Source organism: Eptatretus burgeri, chromosome 5 (genome assembly GCF_056783735.1).
Source record: "Eptatretus burgeri isolate ZD-2024b chromosome 5, Ebu_testis_v1, whole genome shotgun sequence".
In the NCBI taxonomy this organism is placed as follows: Eukaryota; Metazoa; Chordata; class Myxini; order Myxiniformes; family Myxinidae; genus Eptatretus; species Eptatretus burgeri.
The window spans coordinates 95,711,916-95,734,489 of NC_140965.1; the positions used below are offsets into that span (position 1 = coordinate 95,711,916).

The 22,574-nt window shown below is 44.3% G+C and overlaps 2 protein-coding genes across 5 annotated transcripts in view; both read right to left on the reverse strand.

Annotated features, from left to right (window-relative positions):
• RAD1 (RAD1 checkpoint DNA exonuclease) overlaps window positions 1-4,327 on the reverse strand; it is a 63,624-nt gene extending 59,297 nt beyond the window's left edge. The window contains exon 1 of one of the 2 annotated variants that reach the window (XM_085882979.1): window positions 3,600-4,327. The gene's annotated coding sequence lies outside the window, so the exon portion shown is untranslated. Of the gene's footprint in view, window positions 1-92; window positions 220-3,599 lie in introns of those variants that run through there. The other variant, XM_085882978.1, reaches the window with a different exon arrangement.
• Window positions 4,328-14,807: 10,480 nt separating this feature from the next.
• Window positions 14,808-22,574, reverse strand: part of LOC147026998 (chitinase-3-like protein 1) — a 70,674-nt gene continuing 62,907 nt past the window's right edge. For all 3 annotated transcript variants that reach the window (XM_085882981.1, XM_085882982.1, XM_085882980.1), the window contains exons 9-11: window positions 20,800-20,919; window positions 18,501-18,639; window positions 14,808-15,158 (exon numbers count right to left, since the gene is read on the reverse strand). In XM_085882981.1, coding sequence (XP_085739107.1) covers window positions 14,827-15,158; window positions 18,501-18,639; window positions 20,800-20,919 — 591 coding nt within the window. In that variant the 3' untranslated portion in view covers window positions 14,808-14,826. The remainder of the gene's footprint in view (window positions 15,159-18,500; window positions 18,640-20,799; window positions 20,920-22,574) is intronic.

Below are 22,574 nucleotides of genomic sequence, written 5' to 3' on the forward strand. Positions count from 1 at the left end.
CAATCTCATGTTAACGTCGGCTTCATACAAAGTACGTTTATCAAGCACAATCGTTTCGGTATCACAACTGCTCATTCAAAATGAAAAATCACCATCGACAATATCTCGCGTTAAATGGTGTTGACAACGTGTTTGTAAATATATAATTTGCAGCGAAGAACTTCCGGTTCACCAGATGATTTTTTAACGTGTTTGTAAATATATAATTTGCAGCGAAGAACTTCCGGTTCACCAGATGATTTTTTTTTACGTGTTTGTAAATATATAATTTGCAGCGAAGAACTTCCGGTTCACCAGATGATTTTTTTTTTTCACCGTGAAATATTGCAATCTACATGTGCGCACAATGTTATAAACTCTTCAAGGCTGAATTTAAAATATAAATATTCAATTATAAATACACCAATTACATTTTACTATTTTTTTGGGGGGGGGGAGAAGAGTAACATACCTGACGGTGACGTACGCGATACCGGAAGTGGCGTAACAACCGAAATATTTTATTATTATTATTATTATTATTATTATTATTATTATTATTATTATTATTATTATTATTATTAATGTTATTATATCCAAGTGATCAAGTTGCAAGGAGACCGAAATATATCCAATTAGAAAATAAGTAAACATATCCTCCGTATTATTAGGGTAATTTACTTCGTTTATATTGCAATCGTCACATCCGTGCTCATTGATCCATAAATTCCTTACGAAGTTCCGCGAGAGAACTACAATGCAGCTTTGTCATTGCTTCTGATTATTATTATTACTGGTGCGGGCCCGTACGTGCATGGCCGTACGTGGGAAAAAATTGTGACGTCATACAACCGTGTCCTGTCATTGGTTTGGTAAATAAATGGCCATAACTTGGGAACCACTTGTCCGATTAATATCAAACCTTGAAAAGGCACATCCTCAGGTCCCCAGCAATATACCTGGCAAGTTTCAATTAGATCGGACCAGTGGTTGTCGAGAAACAGCGGTCACAGACAGACACACACACAAAGATTGCTGGAATTATCGAGAGATTATTAACATGAGCAGAGTACTCGTCCTACGGGCGGTCTTGTTCCAAAAAACAACAACACGATATTCTGACGCATACCTTTATTTGGGCGGTGTATAGGCAACTGACAGTTCTGTATAAGCAAAAAACAGACTAACTCAGGTGACGTCCATGAAGCAAAAACATACCTACTGCTTATAATTCAAAACACCTCACTACACTGGAAAACGTGGGCACAGGAATACTGTACTGTAAATGGTGTAGACATGTAATACCCTCCCCCACCTGGAGGTGGCACTACACGATACACATTTACAGAGAATTTGCGTCCCTGCCCCTCACCACAAGATAAAAACTCCCCTGTGCATTAATTGGGGTCATGCTGATCCAATGTAGCAAGTCTAGATACAATTGGCCCAGAACTGTAGGAGGAGCCGCGACAAACAAACAGACACGCAGGAACGATGGGGGGACGACATATCGTAGACAGAACAGGTGTGGTGAGGCCAAAGAGGAGAAGGTAGAAGACAGAAAGACCACTGACCTCCTCTGCGGTGAGAGAGTCAGAGACCCAAAGACTCAGCCTCATCATGGGAGAAACCAATGATCCAAATTAAATGCCTTATTTTCCACACCGTGAAGCCGCAAAAGGTGAGAGGCGGGAGCACCAGCCCATAGAGGAGAGCAGTACTCCATCAGACACCGGATGGAAGCTTTGTATGTGATCAGGAACTCAGATGGGCCAAGGAAGTATTTTGCATGACAGAGGATACCCAGTCGGCGACTGGCTTTGGAGGCCAGCTTGGAAATGTGGCTTTCCCAGGAAGATCATGGCAGGTCGTGAGAAACAAAAGCTTGAATGAAAGGACTTCTTCAAGAGGATTGTTGAGAAAGTAGATGGGGGGGGGGTCCAGACGGTCCTTTCAGAAAGACATAGTGAGAGTGTGAGACATAATGACGAAATACAAAAATCCCCTTCAAATTTCAAGTCAATCAGATGAAAACTGCAAATCGTAGAAATGTGGCCTATGTCGACATTTTGGCCTATTTTGACCTTTTGGCAGATGTTGACCTCAAAAGTAATTGGCTGGTTGAATTCAGTGACGTGAAACATAAATCCTTTTCAAATTTCAAGTCAATCGGATAAAAATTGAGGATTTTAGAAATCTCACCTAAGTTGTTGACCTTCAGCCTATGTTGACCTTTTGGTCGATGTTGACCTCAAAAGTAATTGCCTGGTTGAATTCATTGACCTGAAAAAGAAATCATCTTCAAACTTCAAGTCAATCGGATGAAAAATGACAATTTTAGAAATTCGGCCAATGTTGACCTTGTGGTCTACATTGACCTTTTGGCCAAAGTTGACCTCAAAAATAATTGGTGGTTGAATTCAATAACCTCATATGCAAATCTTCTTCAAATTTCAAATCAATGGGATGAAAATGAAGGATTTTAGAAAATCTACCTTAGTTGTTGAACATTGGCCTATGTTGACGTTTTTGGTCTGTGTTGACCTCAAAAATAAATGGCTGGTTTAATTCGATATCCTGAAATGTAAATCCTTTTTAAATTTCAAGTCAATCGGATGAAAATTGAGGACATTAGAAATCTCACCCAAGTTGTTGACCTTTGACCTGTGTTGACCTTTTCGTCGAGGGTGACCTCAAAATAATTTTAGCTGGTTGAATGAAATATAAATCCTTCAGAATAGATCAGCTCAACTGGGATAGACAATGAATCATAATAAATGCCCAAGCCCAAGGACACTATACCAATGACTTGAAGAAAACTAGCCTGACCGTTGGTCCATTGGACCAAATTTTCATTCTTCTTTACGGCCTTATAGCGCACTTGGCTGCTGTGCTGCTTGTGCAAATCAGCTTGCCTTTTCACCCAGCCCAGATGAGCTTTGGCCCAGGCAGAGTTATAGATTCATTATGATTGTTGTCAAATTATACTATTGTTATTAATATTATTAGTATTAACTAGACGACCCATGAACCCGTTGGGTTCTCATTGTGACAGCGGTTGATAAAAAAAAATCATTTAAAAAAAAAATAAAGAAGATAGCTCCAGCGAACTATACCGCTGAGGTTGTTTGCATTAATCAAATAATCCCGAAGAGTACTTGACTGAATCGGGAATTGATTTTATAAATAAATTTGTTTGTTGCCCGATTTGAACGAAACTTGATACTGCACACCACAGGAGAATAGTGAGTCAGTTGGCCCTAAAAGTTTTGCACTATTGTGTACCGTTTTGGCTGTATTTCGGGAACATACATACATACAAGATGAGAGTTTTAGTACTATATCGAAAGATAGATATAGATAGATTAATTAATGCTTTGTTACAATGATATCATTACATTTGTTGTTTATTTTGTAATTAGAACGCCATGTTGTGGAAGGACCTATTGAGTTGCTCGATACACATTAACATGGCATGCATTTAAAACATGGGAATTCTTCCAGATTATTTGCAGTTAATTAGCCTTAACAACTCAGAAGATCATGACGGTCATTTCGATGCATCACACTCCACATCAGAATGCTCCAGAATAACTCCACAAAAAACATGTCACACACACCTCATCCATTCGTAGTAAATGGCAGGACTAAGTCAACTGGACAGGTGTAGATTTTGTCATGTAACGTAGAAGCAGAGAGCATGGGTCATCTCCTATTGGAATGTAAATAAACTCATGTCAGAACAACTGAGCACACAAAGGCCAACAAAGTATTTAGAGTAATCCATTGGCATATCTGCAAAAATTCAAAATTCCAGTTTCAGAAATTTCATGGAAACATGAACCAAAAGCAAAAGCAAAAACGAGAACACAATGCTCACATACTACCTGATGATCCCATCAAATGTGAACATGGAAAACAAAGCATTGCGACTGGATATTGTACTTAGATACAAAAAAAAGAAAAGAAGGCATTGCTAATTGAGGTGTACGAACCCAGTGATTTTGGCCTCAATGCTAAAATCAAGAAAATGACCAAAATACCATTTTCTCAAAAAGGAAGTGAAAAGATGTTGGAAGCTGAAGAGCGCTGAAATTGTACCAGTGATCACTGAAGCAATGGGAATGATGAACAAGAAGAACCTTACAGAGATCTTCAAAACCACCATTGGGAACATTGCGACAAACGAATTACAGTTGGAAACTATCCGGGGCTCGATGACGATCCTGAAAAGAGCCCTCGGAACGAAACTTTGAGAACAAGAAAACTTCACAGCTTGGCCCATGAATCCCTCACTGAATCCGACGTGAATATTTCATGCCATGGGAGAGTCCATTCCATATCCTGAAACCCACATATGGAGATATCAACCAATGACACACACACACAGAAGTGATTGATAAACCCCATCTACCACTGTACGATGGATGGGCTCAGGAACACATGCACTGTTTCCGCTGCCACTACCTTTCCAGGGAGACCATTCCATGCATGGACTACTCTGAGGGAAACCCTTGCCTTACTTCCATTCTAACACCTCTCCTCTTTACTCTTTGTCAATATCGTTCATTATTTTAAACATCTCTATCAGATCCCTTCGTAACTGCCTCCTTTCACGAATGGGAACATGGATCAAAACATGAACATGCAGTTTAGCAAGACTTTGACTCTGAATTTGGTAAATTGTATGGCATCTCGTCCCAAGCGCGCATGCGTACTCACGGCAGGGCAAATGCCTCAGTCTGTCTGCCAGTTTGGCAGTCAAACAAAATTGATAAAATCATTCCAAACAGGAAAATTACTGTTTTCAAGGACGTCATAAATGACACAAACAACAGGCAAGAATAACGAATGAAATATGTTCAACAAGGTGGTGTAAAAAAAGGTTTATAAATGGTGGTACACTTCTTCATATATATATATATATATATATATATATATATATATATATATATATATATATATATATATATATATATATATATATATATATATATATTTCTCCTACACCTTTAAAACTTTTATTTCATTTCAATTGAATAACATACTTGAACACTGTAAAACACAAACCGCCTCTTTACATTTCAAAAAAACCTTCACTTTAGCAGTACTTGGGCAAATATTTACACTGTCTCGACCAATCAAATTTTCCGCACACTATGAGGGTAGATTTGGCAGAAGGTTCAGCTCTGGACTGTTCTGTTTGACCCATCGGCTTCCTACGGCTACCAACGCGCCTGTTATTCAAAGTTCACGAACAAAGCTTATATAGCTTGTGCTTGGAAACACAAAGCAAATATTGAAAAGGACAACTCCATGTCCTTTTTCTCAAGATTGCATGGGGTAAAGTGTTCTTTGAACTCTCTCGTTTATCATGGTAAATTGTGCGTGTTCCACTTATCACTCATTTTTGGGGACTCAAATGGTCACTGTCATGTTAAAACTTGGTGTGACAGTACATCTGGTGATGACGTCAGGGCCAACACATTTTTGCAGGGCAATCTCTGGTGTCTCAAAATTTGGCACGACACTCCTGCTTACAACTGAAGTCAAACTAATTGGTCTACAGTTCCCAAATCTTTTCCGGATCCTTTGTTAAATAACGGTGTTACATTTGCTACTTTCCAATCCTCTAGTACCTGTCCTGACTCCAATGAACAATTAAAGATATCGATTCACATCACACATATCGTTATGTGTTCTGTTATCATCATGTTCATCTGTTCTGTTAACACCACGTCTGCTCTGCCACTTCCTTCAATTTAACCCAGGGGTTCTTAACTGGGTTATCCATACCCCTTGGGGGTATTGGAACTAAATGCTGGGGGTATGGAACTCGATATCTGAATATTTGTATATATTTGATTTATTAATTTATAGTTGGTTAGAATGTTAGATTATAATGTTAGAATGTTAGAATGTTAGGTTAGAATGCTAGCACTGTTATTCAATATTCACTGTTATTCAATGTTTGTATATGAGTAATTTCTCGGTTATTTTTTATTTGTAAATATATATGATAAATGCTTATGATTACCTTTCATGGTCTATTCCTAGCTATCCATATCTAAAATAAATTCAAGCTATTGACATCTTTGGAATTCATACTGTCAACTAATAGGACTGGTGATGATGATGATTTTGACAGTCAAGCGAAGGGGGTATGGGACCATGTTGGGCAAACCATTGGGGGTCTGGAATCATCAAAAGGTTAAGAACCCCTGATTTAACCGGATGCTTTTTATTGAATCGTTGGAAGGCAAATGAAATCATCCACAAGATGGCGCAACCATGCAGGTAATGTTTGTCGTTTAGCTTTTTGGAGTGTGTCCTTGCTCTGAATCTGAAATTTTATTGTCGTGTTGTGAACGTTTTCAGAGCAAAGTCTTGATCCGAGACAAGTTGTTACACCATTGTAGGGTGCAATCCTTAATCAAGGGAGAAATTAAAAAATTAGTCAAGCTGGAAGCATCGGATGATCTATGTTTTTAGAAAGTATATTAGGTTTTTTTTTTAACGTCAATAAACAATGATTACGAACAGACAAGACAGCCGGCTTAATTAATTTTCATTGACGCAAGTTTCACAACACCCCTTGCCTGTAAAGCACAACGGTGGTAGTTTATAGTTGGGTCGGGTCTCGGGGAATCGAAAAAAAAGAACAGATAACTCGATGATCTCTGTGCTGTCCTCCGGGACTCTTCTGCAAATTCCACTTTGGCTTTTTAAGGCGTTAAATACAAAAACAAATCTTCTTCCTTCCTTAAACGTTCATTCATTCCGACAATTCATAAATATGTCTGATTCACCAAGCTTTCAACTTAATGGAGTGTTAAACTTGACAAGCAACCCCACCCCTGAGAATTAGGAACGGGATTATTCCCCAAGAATTATGAACACGTTAATTCCCCAGAATTGAAATACAGGCAGTGGACAAAAAAAATGGGAACACCAATGTAAAGTCACTCAATAGGGCGTTGGGCCATGGAGTGAAGATGCTCACTCAGTACCATCAAGTAGCGATTGGCATTGACCTTGCCTTCTAAAGGAATGACTGCACCCAAACCATGCCAGGAAAAATGTGTCCCATAACATTACAGAGCCACCAGCATGCTTCACTTTTGGAACCAAGCAATCAGGGTTACCTCTGCCACCGAAAGTGAAGGAGGTTATCTTTTCACCCTTTTTTGTCTGTTATTTGCAAAATCAATTGGAACCAAACAATCAGGGTTACCTCTGCCACCGAAAGTGAAGGAGGTTATCTTTTCACCCCTTTCTGTCTGTTTGTTATTTGAAAAATCAAAGATTTTTCAAGTATCTTGGTTCTAGTGGGGCAACGTAGCTAAATATAGCATAACAATTGTGCATTTTGTGAGGAAAGTACCAAATTTGGCACACTAGTAGCTTGTCATATTATGAACGGATTTGGATATTAAGCCATCTCAAAATTTTTGATGGGAGTGGAAAATGGCTGCCACAGCCATCAGCGGCTGAATTTGAGATGGCCCAATATCCAAATCTGTTCATAATATGATAGGCTACTCGTGTGCCAAATTTGGTGCTTTCCTCACAAAATGCACAATTGTTATGCTATATTTAGCTAAGTTGCCCTACTAGTGGGGCAACTTAGCATAACAATTGTGCATTTTGTGAGGAATTATGCGAAATTTAGCCGATCATATTATGAACAGATTTGGATATTGGGCCATCTCAAATTCAGCCGCTGATGGCTGTGGCAGCCATTTTCCACTGCCATCAAAAAATTTGAGATGGCCCAATATCCAAATCTGTTCATAATATGATAGGCTAAATATAGCATAATTCCTCACAAAATGTACAATTGTTATGCTAAGTTTCCCCACAACATTGAGCAATCGGGCCAAAAACAATATAGTGCTGTATAGCATAATTCAAAAATGTAATGGGCCCGATATGTTCTCGTGGATTAGGCATTGCGTGGTGGAGGTATGTGCTCTTCCGAGTGCCCTTCTCGTTAACCTCCGCCATCGAAGATCGGAGGTTACTGTTTTCACCCCTTTCTGTTTGTTTGTTTGTGAACAGTATTACGGAAAAACTCCTCGACGGATTTCGACGAAACTTGGTGGGGGGATTAGGTATGGTCCAAGGATCATGCCATTAGATTTTGGACTTGGTCCAAAGTCCAATATGGCCGCTATGGCGGCCATTTTGAAAAAATATTTGAATTTTTTATGCATTTCTACATGTTTTAAGTGATTTCCAACCCTCCCCCCCCCCTCCCAAAAAAAAATTGTTAGAGAAAAAAAAACATTTTGCAACTTTTTTTCAACAAAATTTCGATTTTTTTATTTTTTGCATTTCTACATGTTATAAGTGATTTCCAACAAAAAAAACATGCCAAAAATATAATTGCGGCTGATTTTGGAACTTCAGGTGGATATACCCACGTAAAATCAATTTCTGTCTCAAGGAATCTAGTTATGACGAATGAATCGAGTATGTAAAAGTTAAAAGTAAAAGGGAAAGTTGCAAACTATAACTCTGTGAGCACTGTTGACATCAAATTGAATTCAAATTGAAGGATATCAGGTTCACTTGAGTGACCTAGCAGTATTGGCGGCGGAGGTTTTGCACTCCACCGAGTGTTCCCCCTCTAATTTGTTTATATTTTCATTTGTTGATGTTGTCCGACGATCTGTGATTTTACCAGTGGACCAGCTTCGATTTCCGTTGGCATGCAAAATTTCAGCTTTCTACCCTCCTGCCCCTTCAATGGGAGAGGAGGGAGGGGAGAGAGAAAAGAGGATGGGGGAGGGAGAGAGGAGGGGTGGGGAGGGAGAGAGAGGAGGTTGCGGGGGGGGGAGGATGGAGATTTTTTTTTTTTTTTTTTTTGTATACCTTGGTCGAGGCTCGTATGAGAGCTAACACACAACTCACAGCAAGGAGGAATGAGACAAGAGGGGCGGGAGTGGAAGGGACAAAACATTGGGGAACAGACACAGGTGAACTGTGGAAGGGAGAGGGATGGGGATGGGACGGGGAACATGGCGAGGGGAAGATGGACATTAAAGGGACTTTCAGGAAGGAAAGCAGGAGAATTGAAGGAAGTGGGCTTGGGTGGATTATCGGGGGTAGAAAAGATCGAGGATTTGGATGGGAGAAGATAAGAGGTGGTGGTGAACAGCTGTTTTGAAAGCCTGGAGGGAAGAATGGGAAAGAATAGAGTGAGGAAGTTTATTCCAAAGGCGGGAAAAAAGAGAAATGAAAGAGTGAAGATGAGCAGTGATTCGTGATTTTGGTAGTTTTACCAGAAGGGGGTTGTTGGCGGACCTTGAGCGCCCTGTGGAAATGTGGTTGGGACAAATCACAGAGAGAGCAGGGGGGGCAAGGCTGGAGAGGAGTCGGTAGAAGACAGAAAGACCACCGACCAACCTGCGGTGATTGAGTGAGAGGCCCAAAGACTCAGCTTCATTGCGGGAGATGCCAATGATCTTAAAAGCCCTGGTTTCGACAGCGTGAAGTCGAGAAAGGTGGGAGGCAGGAGCACCAGCCCAGAGGGGAGAGCAGTACTCCATCAGGCTACGGACAAAAGCTTTGTAAGTGGTCAGGAGCTCAAGAGGCCGAGGAAGGACTTTGCACGACGGAGGATTCCCAGTCGGCGACTGGCTTTGAGGCAAGGTTGGAAATGAGACTTTCCCAGGAAAGGTCATGGCAGATAGTGAGACCCAGAAGCTTGAAAGAAAAGACTTCTTCCAGAGCATTGTTGAGAAAGTGCATGCCTGCGGCTTTGCAAACGCTCCTTTCGAAGAGACATAGTGAGAGTGTGAGATTTGTCTGGATTGAAAGACATGTTCCACGTGTTGGACCAGTTTGTGATTTTATCCAGATCTGCAGTGAGCGAAGAAGCTGCTGCTTGCCGGTCTGAGGGATGACAGATGGTACGGCAGAGGGTGGAGTCATCGGCAAAGAGAAATAGAGGATTTTCCAGAGAGTCCGAGAGATCATTGATGAAAACCAGAAAAAGAACAGGGCCCAGAACGCTACCTTGAGGAACTCAGCCTGCACAGGAAGAGGGGATGAAAGAACTCCATTTAGGGCCACACGTTGACTGCGACAGGAGAGGAAGTCTGCAGCCATGAGTGGAGATGGCCTTGAATACCATGGGAAGAGAGTTTGGTGAGTAGGGCAGGGTGCCAGACTGTGTCAAAAGCACGTGATATGTCCAGGGATACGGCTCGGATTTCCTGTCTGGCATTGAGGACCTCCATCCATTGATGGGAGAGCAGTAGCAGCATATCTAGGGTAGAGTGACCTGGTCTGAAAACCAAATTGATGATTGGAAATCAAGCCATTGGAGAAGAGGAAGGATTTCATGTCTGGAAGCGATGATGGATTCCATAACCTTGCTGATGATTGGGAGAAGGCTGATTGGTCTATAGTTACAGGGATCTGTTTTTGCACCTTTTTATGCAGGGCAGTGATGTTAGCAGATTTCCAAGCAGATGGCAGATGACCTTGGGAAAAAAATGAGAGGGTGAATAGAACAGAGAGAGAGGTGAGCAAGAGCAGAAGAGCAGGCTTTGAGGACACGTGGGCTGGGATGCCGTCTGGACCGTTGCAGAATCTGACTCGAGGTTTGAAAGCAAGCTCTCCACCTTGTCAGGAGAAAAGGATACAGAGTCCAGGGACAGTTGGGTGCGACTGGGTAAAGTGGGTAGAGATAGTGATGGGTTTGGGACACAAGATTTAGCTGCAAACACCGAGTTTAGACATTCAGCTTTATCACGTGTGGAATCAGCAGTGCGGCCATTTGAGGTAAGGGAGGGGATGGAGGGGGAACATACACCAGAAACAGATTTGATTAAACGCCACCAGGATTTTGAGGAGGGAGAGAGGTTTGAGAGTTCAGACTTGAGATGAGAAAGATGTTGTTTTCTGGCTCTCCTGAGGGTAGCTACACACTTGTTCCGAGCTTTGTGGAAAGAACTGAGATTGCCCTCAGTTGGGTTTGCTTTCCATGAGGCAAAGGCAAGTTGTTTCAGGACAACTGCCTTCTGCCACAAGCTTCAGTAAACCAAGGGCGGGAGGAAGGGTAAGACAACTGAACACGAAAGGGGATAAATCTGTGCATGAGGGAGAGCAAGTTTCTTTGAAAGAATTCCCAGGATGAGTTGATGTTTGAGAAAGTAGTGATAGGAGACCAGTCTGTAAGTTTGATGGCTGCTCTGAGACCCTGCCAGTCGGCTTGAGTGAAATGCCAGACTCGACGGCGGTGAGGTGGTTCTCTGATAACAGCCAGAGAGATGTCCACTTTAATAAGGACGTGGTCAGAAGAACCACTGGAGCGAAGGAAGAGCAGCAGATATTGTCAGGGAAATTTGTCAAAATCAGATCCAGAAGAGATGGAGTACCATTGGTTGAGATCCGGGTCGGGAAGTTGACCGATTGAGTCAGTCCCAATGAGTCACAGAAAACTTTTGCTGATGTCCCATGGCAGGTGAGAGAGGTACCCACACCTAGCCAACTGGCGTGATGACAATTGAAGTCGCCACATAAGAGGAAGAGAGAGTTTGGATGAGAAGATAGAAGATGGTCCATGTTTTCGGAGAGTGAGGTGTAGATGGAGTCATCACTGTTCGGTGGACGGTACAGTACACATATAAACATGAGGTGGGAGTGGAGGGGAAGCCGAAGCCAGAGGTATTCCTGGGGGTGTGGGGGAGTGAGAGCAGTGCAGGGAGAGTGAGGAATAGAGTCTTTGATGAAGAGAGCAACACCTCCACCAGGACGAGGCTCAGGTCTGTCATACCGTAAGAGGGAGTAACCAGGGAGAGATACTTGGGAGTCAGACACGTCTTGGGAGAGGAAAGTTTCTGTTAGGCAGATAATGTCTGGTTTGTCAGTGGATGGAAGGGTGGAAGATGGAAGGGGAGAAGGGAGGGGAAGGGTGAGAGGGGAGGGGAAGGGTAAGAGGGAGAGGTGAGGGGAGGGGGAGGAGAGGGAGAGGGGAGGAGGGGAGTGGGAGAAGAGATGGAGGTGAAGAGGGGAGAGGGAGGGACAGAGAAGAGTGGGGCGGGAAGTTAAAGTAGGCGGGCGGAGCAAGGAAGGAGGAAGGCTGGGGGAGCTATGAGGACTAAGGAAGAGAGGAGCTAGGAAAGCTACGCCTCACCAAACATCGTTATACACGCTGGGAAGGTGGGAGCAAGGAGGATGGAGGAGAAAGGAGGGGGAAAGCGGGGAGAGGTATGCTTGAGGGGAGGAGTTCCCAACTTTATTTTGGTAGTTGGGCTTGCAGCGAATGGGGGGAGGGTAATGCAGGATTGCATGAAATGGGGTACGTTGAGGCAGCCCATTAATACTACATGTGGATACTGCTGGGAGATGTCCATGGGGGTCGAGAGGGGAGGTGGCAAGCATGCGGGGAGGTGGAGGGAGGGCAGTGTAAATGCAAGGGAAGGAAGGCAGCATGAATGGAAGAGACTGTGGTGTGAGGGGAAGGGAAGGCAGTGTGAGGGGAGGGGAAGGCAGCATGAGGGGAGGAGAAAGGAAGCCAGCAAGGATGGAAGGGAAGGGAATGGAAAGCAGCATGAGGGGAATGGAAGGGAGGGCAGTGTGAGGGGAGGGGAAGGGAAGCATGATAAAACACCCCCAAACAGAAAAATTTTCTTTTTCACTGCAGGGTTCTCTATAAAACCAGGCAGGAGCATTTGAAACCCACACCATCAACCTGGCAATGGCCTATGGGCAATGGCTCACAGATGCAGCAACCTTTTCACCCCTCCGATCAGCTCATTCCGAATCTCATTCGTACATGTTACCCATGGGGAAGCTGTTATGAATTCAAAACTAAACCATCAGTCCCTAACAGTCTCCTTAACAGAGGCTGAGGGATGGGGAAGCAGGGAGGGGGGAGGGGTGGGAGAGAGCGGGATGGGAGAGAGGGAGATGGGTGGGAGGGATAGGGATGGGAGAGAGGGAGATGGGTGGGAGGGATAGAGTTGGGAGAGAGAGGGATAAGGGTGGGAGAGAGAGGAATAGGAGTGGGAGAGAGGGATAATGGTGGGAGAGAGAGAGAGAGAGAGAGAGAGAGAGAGAGAGAGAGAGAGAGAGAGAGAGAGAGAGAGAGAGAGAGAGAGAGAGAGAGAGAGAGAGAGAGGGAGGAATAGGGGTGGGAGAGAGAGAGAGGTAGGGGTGTGAAAGAGATGAGAGAGCGGCACACGGGTGACAGATGGAGAGGGTAAGGTGAGAGGAGGGGAGGGTAAAGAGAGGGGAGGGGAAGTGCGAAGGGGAGAATGCAGAGAGAGGGAGAGGAAGGCGGGGGGGGAGGGGGTTCCAGCAGATGTGATGCCCAGTTTAACGTTCATCCGAGACACGGCACACACAACGATGAATCACCCTGCCTGTGAAGCACCAGGATGACAGTTCATAGCTGGGTCAGGATTCAAACCCAGGTTAGACAGCTCAGAGCAAGTGTGCATAACTCTCGGCTCTCCTGCCGTGATGTGGCGATTCATTACTTTGTAACAACTGCAAGCATTTTTTACTCATTGTAATCATCTAATGAAACGGAAGACCAAGAAGGAACCTGAAGAAGTAAAGTGCAAAGATGGAGTCATCTGAAGGAAACTGCATAAGATTCAGGTTTTAAGGTTTCAGCCGCGACTCCACTTTCCTCTAACCCATTCAGGTGCAGCCAAATGAGCCAAAAAATTTCTGCAATAATTCACTTCTCCTTGGAGAGATAGATAAAGAAAGAGATGAATAGAGAGTAAAATATATGAAGGAGAATAATAAGCAAGAATTGGAATGAGTAAAGAGAATTGTGAAAAAAGGAAAATAGAAAACAATGTGAAAGGAACAACGATGGCAGGAAGAACCCAAACAGATAGACTTCAGTCGTCACTCCCCAGGCTCAAACGCAGCAACATGTACAAGCATACCAGAAGTCTGTAATTTATTTTGCCTTCCTAACTCTGGTGCAAACCACCATATCACCATTGAAGCCTGAAGAGCACACGCCAAGTAGCTTTACTAAGCACTCCAACTAAATAGATGAAGACACTTTTAAAAACAAAACTTTTAATTTTGTTTATGCATTTATCTATGCAGAAGAGATGGGTCATCACTTGATTTCCTTGGACCTAAAATGAAAGAAGATCGTACGAAAAGGGAAACGTGGTGTAAAATAAAATTGCACATTTTCAGCAAGCCAGCCACCGCCCAATGCACCGCAGAACAACGCGGGGCCAAACGCAAGCCAGTGGCCACTGAACTTTGTTCAAGTCGATCGATATCAAGGTAGAATGCTTGCCAAGTGGGTTAGTCACTCAAGGCAGCACTCAAACAAAACGGTTGATAAGGAAGAGCTGGCTTGGCAAGTGATTAGCGATTGCCAATCCATCATATTCAACACCTGTCAAACCTGTCCGGAGATGTCACCTGTCTGGAGATGCCCAAAATGTCAAACTGTATCCAAATTGGACAAATCAGCACTTTTTTATAGCAGTCGGAACTGCTGCTAAGTTCAGTTCTGGAGTTTAAATTTTGTATCTTTTATAGGATGTCTTTCAAAAGACAAGAGAATTTTGAATGACTTGCATGTATCAATTTGAATTTGCTTAATACCGCAAGCTGAGGCTGAAGTATTAATTCCCACAACTATGCATTAAAGGGTACTTGAACTGTTGAACCAATCAAATGATGTGTTCAAAGAGAATTATTTTATTCTCTAATCTCTTTGTGGTGATTTTAGCAGATTTGTTTGATCCTTTTTGTTTTGACCTTGGTATTTCTGTTGAATTGTGGTTGATGAAGTTTTAGGGTGGAAATTATGGAAATAGCAGTGGATATTGAAGTGGTTACAAAATTTTATTCACTTTTATAGACACATTTTTTCAAATTTTCATTGTAGATGAGATTTGCAGGACAATTCATGATGTATGTGTAGCCTCCAGAACAGGAAATGAATTGTCTGGGGTTTATTGGATTTTTATAATTGCCATCAACTTTGCCAGAACAGTGTATATTGATTGGAACTTTACGTTCAGTTGTTGTTCTGAAAGTAGGTGCTGGTGATGTTGTAAAGCTGGAAGAAGGAGCATTATTTGCTGTGAGAAGCAAAGTATTTGTTTCCATTGCAGATGTGCTGTCTCGTGGAGAAGTTGTTTTCACATCACAGATAGCACAGGCATCACAGGCATCTGTGGAAAGAAATGGCAAAACGTCAGTTTTGAGAAGGTTAATTAAGCAACAAACATTGCAAAGCAGACTGGCAGGGTCTCTGGCAGGGTGAAATCACTCAAGCCGACTGGCAGGGTCTCCAAGCAGCCATCCAACTTATAGACTGGTTTCCTATCGCTACTTTCTCCAACATCAACTCATCCTGGGAATTCTTTCAAAGAAACTTGCTCTCCCTCATGCACAGATTTATCCCCTCTCGTCTTCAGTTGTCCTACCCTTCCTCCCGCCCTTGGTTCACTGAAGCTTGTGGCGAGGCAGTTGTCCTGAAACAACTTGCCTTTGCCTCATGGAAAGCAAACCCAACTGAGGGTAATCTCAATTCCTTCCATAAAGCTCGGAACAAGTGTGTATCTACCCTCAGGAGAGCCAGAAAACAACATCTTTCTAAGCTCAAGTCTGAACTTTCAAACATCTCTCCCTCCTCAAAATCCTGGTGGCATCTAATCAAATCTGTTTCTGGTGTATGTTCCCCCTCCATCCCCTCCCTTGCCTCAAATGGCCGCACTGCTGATACCGCACGTGAAAAGGCTGAATGCCTAAACTCTGTGTTTGCAGCTAAATCTTGTGTCCAAAACCCATCGCTTTCTCTACCCACCTTACCCAGTCGCACCCAACTGTCCCTGGACTCTGTGTCCTTTTCTCCTGACAATGTGGAGAGCTTGCTGTCAAACCTCGACTCAGATTTTGCAACCGGTCAAGAAGGCATCAGCCCACGTGTCCGAAAAACCTGCTCTTCTGCTCTTGCTCACCCTCTCCCTGTTCTATTCCCCCTCTCATTTGCTCAAGGTCATCTGCCACCTTCTTGGAAATCTGCAAACATTACTGCCCTGCATAAAAAGGTGCAAAAATAGATCCCTGCAACTACAGACCAATTAGCCTTCTCCCAATCATCAGCAAGGTTATGGAATCAATCAGCGCTTCAGACATTAAATCCTTCCTCTTCTCCAATGGCTTGATTTCCGATCATCAATTTGGTTTCAGACCAGGTCACTCTACCCTGGAGATGCTGCTTCTGCTCTCCCAACAATGGATGAAGGTCCTCAATGCCAGACAGGAAATCCAAGCCGTATCCCTGGACATATCACGTGCTTTTGACACGGTCTGGCACCCTGCCCTGCTCAACAAACTCTCTTCCTATGGTATCCAAGGCCATCTCCACTCATGGCTCGCAGACTTCCTCTCCTGTCGCAGTCAACGTGTGGCCCTAAATGGAGTTCTTTCATCCCCCTTCCTGTCCAGGCTGGAGTACCTCAAGGTCGCGTTGTGGGCCCTGTTCTTTTCTGGTTTTCATCAATGATCTCTCCGACTCTCTGGAAAATCCTCTATATCTCTTTGCTGATGAGTCCACCCTCTGCCGTACCATTGGTCATCCCTCAGACCGGTAAGCAGCAGCTTCTTCGCTCACTGCAGATCTGGATAAAATCACAAACTGGTCCAACACGTGGAACATGTCTTTTAATCCGGACAAATCTGACACTCTCACTATGTCTCTCCGAAAGGACCGTTGAGAAACCTCCCCATCCACTTTCTCAACAATCCTCTGGAAGAAGTCCTTTCTTTCAGCTTCTGGGTCTCACTATCTGCCATGACCTTTCCTGGGAAAGCCACATTTCAAACCTTTCCTGCAAAGCCAGTCGCCGACTGGGAATCCTCTGTCATGCAAAGTCCTTCTTCGGCCCACCTGAGCTCCTGACCACTTACTTAAGCTTTCGTCCGCAGCCTGATGGAGTACTGCTCTCCCCTCTGGGCTGGTGCTCCTGCCTCCCACCTTTCTCGGCTTCACGCTGTGGAAACCAACGCATTTCGGATCATTGGCATCTCCCACAATGAGGCTGAGTCTTTGGGCCTCTCACTCTCTCACCGCGTGCTGGTTGGTGGTCTTTCTGTCTTCCACCGTCTCCTCTCCAGCCTTGCCCCCTCCTCCCCGCTCTCTCTGCGATGTGTCCCCACCACATTTCCGCAGGGCACTCAAGGTCCGCTAACAACCCCCTTCTGGTAAAACTACCAAAGTCACGAATCACTGCTCACCTTCACTCTTTCATTCCTCTTTTTCCCGCCTTTGGAATAAACTCCCTCACTCTATTCAATCCCATTCTTCCCTCCAGGCCTTCAAAACAGCTGTTCATCACCACCTCTTATCACCCCCCATCCAAATCCTCGATCTTTTCTACCCCCGATAATCCACCCAAGCTCACCTCCTTTAAATTCCCTGCTTTCTTTCCTGAAAGTCCCTGTCATGTCCATCTTCTATTCCCCATGTTCCCCGCCCCATCCCTCTCCCTTCCACAGATCTCCTAATGTCTCTGTTCTCCACTGTTTTGTCCTTCCCACTCCCACCCCTCTTGTCTCATGCCCTCCTTGCTGTGTGTTGTGTGTTAGCTCTCACACGAGCTTCGACAAGGTATACAAAAAAAAAATAATCCCCAGTATGTTCAGTCCCATTCTTCTCTCCATAGCTTCACGACAGGGTTTCACCAATACCTCAAGCCATCCCCATCCATACTCATGTCTTCTTCCCAAAATGACTCCATTCCCAAGCGCTCCTTTTTTTTATTTCGTTACATGATCTTAGGCTGGTATGGGAGCTGCCCCCACACACACACACACACACACACACACACACACACACACACACACACACACACACACACACACACACACACACACACACACACACACACACACACACACACACACACACACACACACACACACACACACACACACACACACACACACACGAGTCAGCACAGGACTCTTAGACGAGACAAACACGGACACTGAGCTTGGGGGAAGTGCCATCACTACCCACTGTATCGGTACCCACACTACCAGTGCACAGTGGGTACCGGCAATGTCAATGGTACCCACTGTGTCCCGTGGTAGTGACGACAATAGCACCACTCAGTGACTTCGTGACTTTCTCACTGCACTCAGTAGAGCATTTCCAAAGGAGGAATTTTCCCCTCCCCATGGATGCCAACTTTTGTGGATTGTCCATGCTCTATCATTTTGAATGCTGAATGTTAATCAAGGAAGCTGAACGTACCATTTTAAAGTCTTTGGTATGACTCAGCCGGGCTTTGATCCACCGATGGAAAACCGACCTCCCAGTCTTGAAGCACACGCTCCCTCTATGTCCTTCCCAAAAACCCTTCCCTTTGATCTCGCTCTCACTTCCACTCTGCTGATGGTGTTTCCCCCCCCCCCTTCCATTTTGTTCCTTTCCATTCTGCTCTAGTCCCTCCATGAGCCTCGATCATGAACACAAAAAAGTAAAATGCGACAGCTTGTTGGCTTACATGCTGGATCAGTGAGGATCTTCTTCACTTGTCCAATGAGAGGGTAGGATCCCTCACCACAGGCGTTCCCATTAAAGTCATCTAGATCCAGAGCCCAAAACATGCTCCCACCCAAGTTCTGGTTCGTGATCCAACAAGCCTGCACACAGGAAATAACAACGCTTTTGGAATTGTACTAAAGAACAAGGAAAAGCATCTTTCATAGAAGGGAGTACATTTAACTATCCACAGGGAAAATGCTGTTAAAATGTATTCTTCGACATCTGAGTAAATCCAAATATACATCCAAGTGACTAATTTACTGTTATGTTTAGTCACATTTATCATAACCATGAAGAGAAGAAAAAGCGATGCGTGAATGTTTTAAAAAATATCAGGATCTTGACTTCTGATGTGTTCATCTACGTTGGGATATTCACAGAATCAAATCGAGAATGCTTCTTCTTTCATAAGCATTATGTGGCCAAGGAGAGCATAATTTGCTGGAAGTGCAGCTGTGCCACTGATGCAGTGCCCCCTGTAGGTTAGGGTAGGAATTTGTAATTTGTTCATGGTGCCGGCGAAAGCTCACCTACTCTTCGTGAAGGGCAGAGTGGGATCTTTCACGTCCTCCAAATAATGCTATCAGCCACCCGGCTTAACGTCCAAATGAAGGATGGGGCACATATTGCTGCATCTCGACCCAGCTATGGTTGCTTTGACCCAGCATCTCAACCCAGCAACCACTTTGTTTTACAGGTGCCAGTGCCATAATAGTGTTTTACAGGTGAGACACTCGGGTGTTCTATAGAACACCAGAGTGGCAGTTTATAGCTCAGTCAATATTGCAACCTTGACAATTTAGATCAGAGGTGTGTGTGTGTGCATACATCTGGGGTATCCTGCCGACCTTCCAAAATGCTGAAAATTCTGGCCTTCCCCCATCCCTGTCATGCATTCTTCCTCCCTTCTCTCTGCTATCTCCTCTATCCTCCCAACCTGATTTCTGTTTTCATGCCGCTCCTTCTCAGCTCCACTTCCACTTCTTGCATTCTTTCTCTCAGATGTATTAGCCCCCGCCGTTGGACTCGGTCCAAAATGGGGGCTTATGCATTTTGATCTCAATGTTTGTGTCCGTGCCTGCGTGCGTGCTTCCGCAACCATATCTCGTGCATGTATAGACCGATTTTATTCGTATTTGGCACAAAGACAACACATGATGGGACATAAGCACGTCATTTTTTTTCGACGTCAGATCCAAGATGGCGGACTGGCGGCCATTTTCGTTGTAAAAAAAAACAAAAAAAAACAGTGTCAAACACGTCCTCAACCATTTCTCTGCCATGCATTTATTGATCTTGTTCAAACTTGGCAAACAGATAACGAATGATGGCTTACATGAGCACGTCATTTTTTTGTTTTGAGATCAGATCCAAGATGGCCGACTGGTAAACCAGTGGCCATTTTAGTTGTAAAAAAACCCAATGTTGAACATGTCCTCAACCATTTCTCAGCATGCATTTAGTGATATTGTTCAAACTTGGCACCCAGATAACGAATGATGGCTTACATGAGCACGTCATTTTTTTGTTTTGAGATCAGATCCAAGATGGCCGACTGGTAAACTAGCGGCCATTTTAGTTGTAAAAAACCCAATGTTGAACATGTCCTCAACCATTTCTCAGCATGCATTTAGTGATATTGTTCAAACTTGGCACCCAGATAATGAATGATGGCTTACATCAGCACGTCATTTTGTTTTTCAACATCAGATGCAACATGGCCGACTGGCGGCCATTTTAGCTGTAAAGAAAAAAACCCAGTGTCGAACATGTCCTCAACCATTTCTCAGACATGCATTTACTGATGTTGTTCAAATTTGGCACCCAAATAAAGAATGATGGCTTTCATTAGCACGTCATTTTGTTTCGAGATCAGATTTAAGATGGTGGACTGGTGGACATTTTATTACTTAAATGTGTCACAACCATTTATCAACCATGCACGGTCCGATTTTGTTCAAACTTGGCAAAAGCACAGTACATTATGCCATACACATGCCTCTCACTTTATTTTGTGATCTGATCACAGATGGCCAACTGGTAGACGTGGCCATTTTAGTTCTCCATAAATATGGGATATCCCTTTAACTTCATGCTGCAAAATTACTAAAACAATGGGGCTATGATATTTTATGTCTTTTTGACTTGTTTTCAGAAATTTTACATTCTTCCCCTCTTCACATATTATCATTACATAAACCTGAAGAAGGACCCAAATAGTTTTAAATGAGTTTTTTGGGTTGCAGTCTGACACTTACCTTCTCAGTGACACTCTCTTGGTCATCATATCCCACCCATTGTTTGCCGCTGTAAGCATATGGGGCTTTCTCACCTTCAATACGAACCCTGGTCCAACCAGATAAAAGATTTTGGCATATCTGTGGGAAATAATGGAGTCCTTTTTTAAAGAACTTCTCAAGACATACAATGTCATGGATATGTATATTTTTCAAGAGACAGAAGAACGATGACACAATGGGTAAAGTAAGGTAAGGAATGCATTTTAAATACATGAACTGACTCCAAAGGGATGGTTTCACAGGCAACACGTCGCTTCAGTTGACGTATGACTTTATGAACAAAAAATAATGCTGATGTCATGGTGAGGTTTCATTTAATCAACATGTAATGAACTCTAGATGATCATGTTCAAAAGCATTCCCTAATGTGAATGGTTTGTTTGCATGTGAGGTTGATTGAAACCTTTATTTTTGAGTGGTATTATATTTTACTAGCAAATACAACCCGTCACATCGCTTATGGGAACATAAAGGAAGGGAGGGGGGAGAAAGAGGGGGGGGAGAAAGAGGTGGGAGAGAGAGAAGGTGGGAGAGCGAGAGAAAAGAGGGGAGAGGGGAAAGGAGCGAGGAAGTGGGGGGGGGAGAGCGAGGAAGTGGGTGGGGGGGGGGAGAGGAGGGAGTGCGAGGAAGGTGGGTGTGAGCGACGAAAATGGGAGAGGGGAGAACGACGCCTCACAACACGTCGCTATACACTGCGGGAGGGGTGGTGGTTCAAGAAGGGGGGTGGGAAAGAAAGAAATAGAGAGGGAGGAGGAAAGATAGGAGTTCAGAGAGAGAGGGAGAGAGACTGAGAGAGAGAGAATAAGGGTTAGAGAAGATGGGACAGACATGATGTGGGAAGAGAGTGGAGGGGAGAGAGAGAAGGGGAGATCGGGAGCAAGGTGGGAGAGGGAGGGAGGGGAGGGGAGGAGAGCGATGCCTCACAACATGTATCTATACACTCCGGGAGGGATGGGGTATGAGGAGAGGGTTGGGAGCAAGACAAAGACGGATGGAGGCAGGAGAGAGAGGAGTGGAGAGAAAAAAAGAGATAAAGGGGGAAGAGAGAGAGAAAGAAGAGATGGGAGAGGAAGTGAGGAGGGGTGGGGAGAGAAGGCAAGAAAGGGGAGAGAATGAGGAAGAGGAGGAGAGCAAATCCTCATCACTCGTCGCTATACATTCTGGGAAGGAAGGTTGTGAGAGAAAGAGAGAGGAGGGGAGCAAGGAAAGAGGGGGGGGAGTGAGAGGAAGAGGGAGAGCGACGAGGAGGTGAGGAGTGAGAGAGGCAGAGAGAGAGCGAGAGAGAGGCAGAGAGAGGCAGAGAGAGGCAGAGAGAGAGAGAGAGAGAGAGGCAGAGAGAGGCAGAGAGAGAGAGAGGCAGAGAGAGGCAGAGAGAGAGAGAGAGAGGAGAGAGGTTGGAGAGAGAGAGAGAGAGAGAGAGAGAGGCAGAGAGAGAGGCAGAGAGAGAGGCAGAGAGAGAGAGAGGCAGAGAGAGAGAGAGGCAGAGAGAGAGAGAGAGAGAGAGAGAGAGAGAGAGAGCGAGAGAGAGAGAGAAAGAGGCAGAGAGAGAGAGGCAGAGAGAGAGAGAGAGAGAGAGAGAGGCAGAGAGAGAGAGAGGGAGAGAGAGAGAGAGAGACAGAGAGAGAGAGAGACAGAGAGATGCAGAGAGAGAGAGGCAGAGAGAGAGAGGCAGAGAGAGAGAGGCAGAGAGAGAGAGGCAGAGAGAGAGGCAGAGAGAGAGAGGCAGAGAGAGA